Source organism: Perognathus longimembris, chromosome 3 (assembly GCF_023159225.1).
Source record: "Perognathus longimembris pacificus isolate PPM17 chromosome 3, ASM2315922v1, whole genome shotgun sequence".
Lineage (NCBI taxonomy): Eukaryota > Metazoa > Chordata > Mammalia > Rodentia > Heteromyidae > Perognathus > Perognathus longimembris.
The window spans coordinates 82,647,456-82,656,397 of NC_063163.1; the positions used below are offsets into that span (position 1 = coordinate 82,647,456).

General features: G+C 51.3%; 1 protein-coding gene across 1 annotated transcript; it reads right to left on the reverse strand.

The window, feature by feature from the left end:
- Nucleotides 1-3,062: 3,062 nt before the first annotated feature.
- Pebp1 (phosphatidylethanolamine binding protein 1) lies at nucleotides 3,063-7,078 on the reverse strand. Its single transcript, XM_048342872.1, has 4 exons — nucleotides 6,831-7,078; nucleotides 5,496-5,605; nucleotides 5,033-5,133; nucleotides 3,063-3,857 (listed from the first exon to the last, which is right to left on the reverse strand). Exons 1-4 carry the CDS (start codon nucleotides 6,963-6,965, stop codon nucleotides 3,640-3,642), a joined length of 564 nt encoding a protein of 187 aa, XP_048198829.1. The 5' UTR covers nucleotides 6,966-7,078; the 3' UTR covers nucleotides 3,063-3,639.
- Nucleotides 7,079-8,942: the final 1,864 nt, after the last annotated feature.

Genomic DNA, 8,942 nt, shown 5'->3' on the forward strand with positions numbered 1-8,942 from the left:
CTGGCCCTCCCCTCAGTCTCTCAATAGAATAACTCTATAGATATAGAATAACTCAATAGAATAACTCTATGGGTATAACAATGAAATAAGAAAATATAACTTCTATGATATAGTTTTGGGTGTCAAAACAATCTGAGTAAGATGACATGCTTAGATCTCTTAAGTCCTAGACATTGAAAACTGCTTTTAGTAAACTTAGTTTATTGTCAGGAGCTTCATTAAAATCATGTGCAACTTTATTTGTGCTGAGGGCAGAATATAGGCCTCTGTACATACTCTGTACGTACTAATAATACCTCTAAGTTACACCCTGATGTTAAAAGAACTGACCTGCAGGTTGGTCATTCTTTTTTTTTTTGGCCAGTCCTGGGGCTTGGACTCAGGGCCTGAGCACTGTCCCTGGCTTCTTTTTGCTCAAGGCTAGCACTCTGCCACTTGAGCCACAGCGCCACTTCTGGCCATTTTCTGTATATGTGGTGCTGGGGAACTGAACCCAGGGCCTCACATACGAGGCAAGCACTCTTGCCACTAGGCCATATCCCCAGCCCAGGTTGGTCATTCTTGTATGCTAAAAAGATGGTTCTGTTACCAGACAGATGTGACCAGTCACTCTCACCATGATAAGCTAAAGCATAGCCATGTACTTACTCCCTAAAATTACAAAATAGTTACCAGTATGGCTTTACCCCAACCATAAAGCCTTTTATCACTACAGCCAAGATTCCTAAGCACCTTAGGTTAATTGAACTTTGTTAGGTACATCCGAAAATAACATTGGAGAGGACTGGAAATATGTGATTGCTAGATTTGGGGTCTGCAGTTTCCCGAGGCTCATGTTGAATGAAGGCTCAGTCATAAGGCTGTAGCACAAAGTGGGGCCAAGTGGGAGGAAGTTAATGGAGGTGGGGTCTTGGGGCGGATATGAGACCCAGCCCCTTCCTCTCTAGGTCTTTGCTCCCTGGTTGCCATGAGCAGTATATAAAGACCTCTTCTACCTTGGGTTCTTCCCATACAATCTACCATGGGCCCAAGGCAACAGGGCCAAAATGAGTGGGGGTGGCATGGGGGAGCAGGAAGAGGGGAACCTTTAACTACTAAAGATCCCACTTGGCCCTGGCTCAGCTACCCAAGATTACCAAAGCAGGTATGTCCTCAAGGTCAGAAGTGGCCTGGCATTACATCATCATCTGCCCTACTTCCTGTCCTCCCTGGGGCTCTGGACCTCTGAGTTCTTTCCAGAAAGAGAACACAGTAGACTGTTATGGTCTGCTCTAGTACTGATGGTAATCTCTTCCTGTGCCCGATCGCAAGCAGCACCTTGTTATAGATACGTGTATAGGACACAGGCTGCGGGCCTTTGCTTTGGCTTAAGAGCACGTGTGCTGCATGCCACTGTAAGTCCTGAGAAGTCACCTGGTCTCAGGCCTGGTCTCATCTGTTCCTCAGTTTAAGTCAGGGGATCCAGGGTGAGTGACACGTTGTGCTGTCTGTGATGTCAGAATGGCAGCGGTTTCCAGGGTTTTGAGCTGTTGGGAATACTAGGCTTGGGCAGAACTGCCAAACCATGCTTGGGGGCCATGCCAGACCCTCCTACACAGTGCTCCTGATGAGCCACTTGTAACCAGGGACAGCTGAGGACACAGAGCTTTGGGCCCTTCCATGGAGTTCACAGCTGGGGTTCTACCACTTGTACCACGCTTCCAGTTGTTTTTTTCATGTTTTTGTGCCAGTATTGAGGCTTGAACTGCCTGGGCACTATCCTTAAAGCATTTTTTGTGAACCGTAGCTCTGCTTCTGGATTTTGGCCTCCTGAGTAGCTAGAATTACAGGCGTGGGCCACTGGCAGCCAGCTCCAATTGTTTTGCATTTTTGGTTTGGAGACTGCCTCCAACTCCTGATCCTCCTGCCTCTAACACCTGAGTAGCTGGAATTAAAGGCATGTCTCACCACCGTGGGCTCTCTACGTTGGTTTTTAGTCAGCAGGATTTTCTTTCCAGTTTTTAACAAGATCTTAAAGGAGCCCTTGGCTCGCCTGCAGTCCTACTCAGAGGGATGAAATCAAAAGGACCACAGTTTGAAGCCAGCCAGACAAGTGTGCAAGACTCTCTCTAAAATAACCAGCTACAAAGCAGTGTTGGAGGTATGGCTCAAGTAGTAGACCACCAATCAGGAGTGAGCAAGCTAAATCCGCTCATGTCCCTGAATTCAAACCATGCTGCCAATAATGTCAACAAATTTTAAACATGTAATAAAAAAAACTACCTTTTTATTGCTGCCTCCCCGATATCAATATTTTTAGTTTTTTTTCAAAGAAGCTAAGCGCTACGTAGCCACACTTGGCAACAGATGCCTGTAATTCAAGCTATTCAAGATGCTGAGGCAGGAGGATCCTGGTTTGAAGGCAAACACCAAGACCCAGTGTCTAAAACCCAAAAAGACACAAGTCCAGCAGTGAAAAGGCAGCGTGGAGGCCTAAGCCTGGATCTTGGCGACTCCAAAGCAGTGCCTGGCCCTTCCTTTCTTGTGTGGCTCCGCTGGGGTGCAGCCCCAGAGTCTGCACATGCTGGGAATGGGTGCCCCCAGAGCCACAGCCATGGCCTTTCTGTTTCTACCAAGACATTCTTTCCCCTGACTCTTCGGGCAGCAGGTGCTGGCCACCTGCCCTTCTCCTCCCTGCTGGTTCTGCCTCCCCGTGGATCACACAGGACGTGGCACAGCCATTTCTGAGGTGCTATTCCATGTCTGCACAGTCCCCCACAGGGCAGGGCGGGGTTTCTGTGTATCACCTGGGCCTGCACTGAGGCCAGGCGCCTGCCCAGGTCCCTCCCCAGCACAAAATGTGCAGCTGTCTCAGGCTGGGAGGCCAAGGTGGCTTGTGCCACCAAGGTGGCCTTCTGCGGGAGCTCAGCGGCATGTGCACAGGAGAAGCCACCGTGGGATGACCCAACCCTGAGCTCTCACCGTGGCCCTGCTGCTGGGGGGACACTCTGCCTCGGAGGTGCCCTTCCGACTTCTCCCCATTCCTGGACCCCACACCCAGTAAAGGACGGTACCCAAAAGTCTGCATTGTCCAACATTCCTACTTTATTCAATAATAAGCAAACAGCAGAATTAACACTAAGCAACTCCAGAACAGCCGATGAAGGATTTACCACACAAGGATTAAGCGCCTGTCCTCCAGTGCAGTTTCAGCAGGCTACACCTCAGCAGTGTTTAAGGTAGATTCCTAGTAAGCTACTGAGACACTGTGGACGCTGCCAGGAGCAGGCCATGAGGGCCAGGCCCCTGCCTGGAGGCTGGGGGGAAAAGATCTCAAAGACAGTAACAATGACTCCCTTTTCTTTCACCCTCCTTTCAAGACCTTTTTTTAACAAGTTTTCTCTACATTCTGGATTGCTAGTCATTCGTTAACAATGTACCCCCATTCCAATTCCACATGCTACCCCCCTAAAACGGAATTCAAACGTGATCAACACATCAATAGGAGCATGAAGAGGACTGCTGGCAGGACAAGCCACCCCATGCCAGGACAGATGACTCAGGCATGGCCTGAGTGAAGGAGCGGGAGGGGAGACATCTACCAGCATTGGTGCCTGAGGACCCCACTGCAGGGCCTGGGGGTGCTCAAATCGAGCCTCCCTACTTCCCAGACAGCTGCTCGTACAGCTTGGGGACATAGTCATCCCACTCGGCCTGGTAGCAGGTGCCAGCCACAGGGGAGCCCAGGTGATACTTCTTGCGGAAGGCTGCCACCTTGAACTTGCCACGGTGGTCCCCAGAGCGGTTGCTGAGAACAGGCTCGTCACACTTCAGAGGCTTGTCCTGCTCGTATACCAGCCACACGTAGCGATGCAGGCCTGCAGGAAGAGGAGGCCAGAGCTGCTCACAAGGGAGGACAGCACGCTGGATGTGGGCAGTATGGTAAACAAGGTACCTTTGGGGGATGGAAGTGACCTGCCTGCAAGCTCAGGATCGTTTCTTATAAGCAAATTACCCCTTGTGAAACACAGAAAAAAGGAACTGCTGAGGAGTCTCTACAAATGAGAACAGAGTGCCCACTTGGGAGAACTGCTTTAACCTCAGGTGGCTCCGCCCCGTAATTAAATTGCCTCCTTTTCTCCTTGCCCTAGAGAACTTAACAGGTCCCTAGGAAACACCCCCACTGTATTCTCCCGTTAGGAATGCACAGGACTTTGAACCTTCTGGAAGCTTCTGGGTGTCTAAATTGAACACGAGCCAGGACCAGCAGCCCTTGTCAGGCTCTCCTTGTACCTCTCAGTTCTACTTCAGGGTGGGACACCATACCCAGGAGCTTCGCCCACTGCTCTGCGTGCTCCAGTAGATGGAAACGCTGTGTATTGCAGGAGGCCATGCCAGTGCCTCCCCAGCACTGATCCAGGGGCACCCTCATCTACTGACGCCTTATACATGTAACAGGACACAACACAGGGTGACTGTGATGTATTGTGTGCAAAAGAGAGAGAAATGTGGCTCTTCAAAAGCCCCCCAAATCTTTTCAAGACACCAACTAAGCCAGTGGTTCATGGCTGTAATCCTAGTTACTCAAGAGGCTGAGGTCTGAGGATCGAGATTCAAAGGCAGCCAAATCCAATTCGGTGGCTAGTCTCTAAAGAGCCACCAAAAAGTGAAGGTGTGGCTCAAGTGACAGAGTGCCAGCCTTGAAAGAAAAAGCTGAGAGCACCTCGGCCTTGAGTTCAAGTCCCAGTACTAGTGTGTACATATGAATGAATACACAAAGACACTAACTAGATCTTGTGGAGAAAGAGGGAGTTATAGAGGGAAACCAAAGAGGCACTATCCCCAACTTCTCCACTTAGCAAAGGTCCAGAGCCAAGAGGTAGTTGTGCTGAGAGTCCACCCAATCAAAGTCCAGAGGTCTAGCCAATGTACTTTGCAAGGCAGCTTCCCTACAGAAAGCCAAGCAGCCTTCAGCTCCTGTCTTTAGAAGCCAGGCCACAGCAGACAGCAGCTGGCCAATCAGACCTCACACCCAGCCTCACCCAGTACTGACCTGTGCCACTGGGAGGCCCGGAGCCCACGTAATCGGAGAGGACAGTTCCACTGCTGATATCGTTGCCCTTCATGTTGACCACCAGGAAATGGTGCCACTCCCTGTGTAGAAGAACCAGAGACATGTGAACACCCAAGGTCAGTGCAGCCACTGACCACAGTGGGCAGATGCCACAGGCCAGGATGCACAGCCATGACCATGATGACCCCTGCTTATTATTATTACTATGATGATGAAGGTGATATACAGAGGGGTAACAGTTACATAAGCCAGGTAAAGAGTACACTTCTTTGGGGCCAATGTCATCCCCTTGCCTCGCTCTCCCTGCTTTCTTGGCCAGTACAACCCTCCTGTGTCTGCAGCAGAGAGGCTCCTGTCCTTGCCTCACTCCAGGATTTAGTGGGGGCAGCAAACTTTTCTGTATAGTCCATGTCCACTGATGAAAGTGAACTAAGCAACTTGCCTGTACTTGGGGTCCTTCCTGCTGGGAGCATCCGGGTCTGTCAGGACCAAGGTGTACAGTTTTCCAGAGTCACAACCATCCCAGTTAATGCTGCTGGGTCTGTTCTTAACCTGTAAGAGTCAGTTTGGTGTTAAAAAGCCAGACTGCAGCCAGGTACCAGTGGCTCACACCACTCAGGATGCTGAGTTCTGAGGATCATAGTTCAAAGCCAGCTCTGGTAGGAAAGTCCATGAGACCTTTATCTCAATTAGCCACAAGAAAACCACAAGTGGGGGGCTGGGGATATAGCCTAGTGGCAAGAGTGCCTGCCTCGGATACACGAGGCCCTAGGTTCGATTCCCCAGCACCACATATACAGAAAAACGGCCAGAAGCGGCGCTGTGGCTCAAGTGGCAGAGTGCTAGCCTTGAGCGGGAAGAAGCCAGGGACAGTGCTCAGGCCCTGAGTCCAAGGCCCAGGACTGGCCAAAAAAAAAAAAAAAAAAAAAAAAAAAAAAAAAAAAAAACACAAGTGGGGCTGTAGCTCAACTGGCAGAGTGCTAGCCTTGAACTGAAGAACTCAGGGACAGTGCCCAGGCCTAGAGGTCAAGCCCCTGGACCAACAACAAAAAAAGTGACTGGGTAATGCCTCTCCCAAGACTTGGCAGCAGATGTTTTACATACAGTACTTATTTCATCTTCGGAACACCTATGGGGATTGTATCCTAGCATGTAAACAAAGAAGTTGGGAGCAGGATTCGAGCTCTGGCACCAGGTCCTCCTCTTAACCACAACCTTACCTTCTGTCTGCAATAACTCAAAACAAGGGCTCTGAATTTGTGTTTCTCAGAGTCTGCTTAAGGAAAATGTGACTTGAACGGACACTCGTGAGGCAAGGCAGGCAGAACTCTGGACAAAGGCCAGTTAAACCTTACTCCAAGATGGGCCCTTCCCATTTAACACCGTCCTTCCCCGCCCCCAACCCCACTAACTTGGCAGCAGTGTGGGGAGCCAACCCCGATCGGGGCCGCCCCGGCCGTGGGCATCGGATGCCAACAGAGGCAGCGGCGCTCGCGCCTCCGACGGCCCTGTGGGAGGTGGTGGGGCGCGGGCCCCTGACCCCTGACACAGGCGGGTCCGCGGGGGGAAGCCAGTTGGCGGTTACAGACGTCGGGGCTCTGGGCACGGCGCCTCCGGGGCTTCCCTCCCGGGCTGAGTCCGGGCCTGGAAGCCCCAGGAATGGGGCTGAGTCTCCTCAAGGCCGAGCGCCCCCCTGCTCCCCACCCCGGCCGGGTGCTCCGAGGGGCCCCGCAGGCCGCGACGGGCCTGCCCGCCCCTTCGCCCGTCCTCGGGGTACCTGGGTGGGCGTCAGCACTTTGCCCAGCTCGTCCACCTCCGCCCCGGTGTAGGACACCCGCAGTGGGTGCTGGGGCCGCTCGTCCACTTCCTGCAGGCTCAAGGGCCCAGACCACTTGCTGAGGTCGGCAGGCATGGCGGGGCTGCGGATCGGGGCAGCGGGAGGACTCGGCCCAAGGCGCAGCGCGAGGACACGCGTGAGCAAACGCACGGCCTTCTTGGCGGTCGGCAACGCCACCAGCAGGGCGCGTGCGCACGGAAGACCCTACCGCTCTTCCCACCCCCTCACATTCTCCTCCAATCACCCGCAAGGTCACGCCCATCTACTCTATGATTGGGTGAACCCCGTAACGCGGGTCACCCCGCACTTCCGGTTCGAGGCCACTGGCTACGAGGGGCCCCAGAGTTCTCGGTGTGCAGAAAAACCCTCGTTTCCGGAAGTGCGACTGAGCCCACCCTTGCTTCATCCGTTTTACTTTTTTTCTTGTCGGTCGTGGGCCCTGAGCGCTCTTGCTCAAGGCAGCGCTCCACCACTTGAACCACAGCCCCACTTCCGGTTTTCGGGTGGTTTATTGGAGTTGGGTCTCACGGGCTTGCCTGCCCCGGCTGGCTTCGAACCGCGATCCTCGGCCCTCAGCCTCCTGAGCAGCTGGGATGATGGGCCTGAGCCACCGGCGCCCAGCCGGGTCGTGCCTTTTTGCCTGAGTCTTTGCAGCAGTTTCTCAGTTTACACGTGGTAAGGCCTTGCTCTTGTCTTAAACCTCTTACCTGGAGCCCCTGTGTTTTTCCAAAATTGGGAAGCGGCCCGCGGGCGCCTTCTCCAGGCACGAGGGTATTTGCGTATGTGCTGAACCCGAGCTCCCTCCCCTGGATGCGCGCACACTTTTTTTAATTAGAGAATTGCTCTTTATTTCATTATATTCAGGTTCTAGAGCACACATGGAAAGGAGCAGGCGAAACACACACAGTGTTACAGCTAGAATGTGAAAAATACAAATCCATCCTTGCAGAAACAGAAGGAAATGACTCTTTAGTCTTCATCTGTGTTTTCAAATCAGCAATTTATTCTTTATATCCTAAGTAGTTTATTTTAGCATTGGAATGTAAATTTCTCAAAACAACTATACTTTTGTCTGTAGGAAGGAATTTTACAGAAGCTGCAGACAAGTACGGAACAAGAAGAAAATAAATGGAAAGTGAAGGTTGATGAATCACAGAAGAGTACTAAGCAGGTATTTAAAAAACTGCTTAGAACAATAAGTAGTTGTCTCAGATGTGGGGCCTGGACCAGCAGAATCCGTGTCACCTAGGAATATGTGAGGAATGCATGTTTTTTAGCCTCACTCCAGACTTACTGATGTGAAACATGGGCCATTTGGTTCAATGATCCAGGTATTTTGATATCCACCACATTTGATAATCACTAGTTTAGAGCTGGGTTACCAGTGACACATGCCTTTCTAGTTACTCGGGAGGCTGCAATCTGAGGAACAGGGTTTGAAGCCAGCCCTGGCAGGAAAATCTGAAATTCTTACCTCCACTAAAAAGCCAGATGTGGAGCTGTAGCTCAAGGAGTAGAGCACTGTCCTTGAGCAAAATATAACTCAGGTAAGGCATTCAGGTCCTGACACCCATCATTCTTGAGGATTTATTTTGTGAGAAATGAGTTTGGTTATTTTTTTGGGTTGGTTGTAGGACTTGAACTCAGGGCCTGGACACTTTCTGGGTTCTTCCACTCAAGGCTAGTGCTCTACCACATGGAGCCACAGTGCCACTTCAGATTTTCTGGCAGTCCATTGGAAATAAGAGTCTCATGGACTTTCCTGCCTGGGCTGGCTTTGAACTGAGATCCTCACATCCCAGCCTTCTGAATAGCTAGGATTACAGGCATGAACTACCATCACCCAACTAAGAAATGAGTTCTTTAAACCACAACTGTTTTTTTTTTTTTTTGTCCTGGGGCTTGGACTTGGGGCCTGAGCACTGTCCCTGGCTTTTTTTTGCTCAAGGCTAGCACTCTACCTCTTGAGCCACAGCGCCACTTCTGGCTTTTTCTATATATATGTGGTGCTGAGGAATCGAACCCAGGGCTCTGTGCATGCTAGGCAAGCAC

What these genes read in the sequence shown, in the direction of transcription:
- Pebp1 (XM_048342872.1), bottom strand. Translation starts at nt 6,965, where the DNA reads ATGCCTGCCGACCTCAGCAAGTGGTCTGGGCCCTTGAGCCTGCAGGAA. An exon ending in AAGTGCTGACGCCCACCCAG is followed by an intron (nt 5,606 to 6,830) that starts GTACCCCGAGGA and finishes TGACTCTTACAG; the next exon opens with GTTAAGAACAGACCCAGCAG. An exon ending in CGGGCCTCCCAGTGGCACAG is followed by an intron (nt 3,858 to 5,032) that starts GTCAGTACTGGG and finishes CTCTTCCTGCAG; the next exon opens with GCCTGCATCGCTACGTGTGG.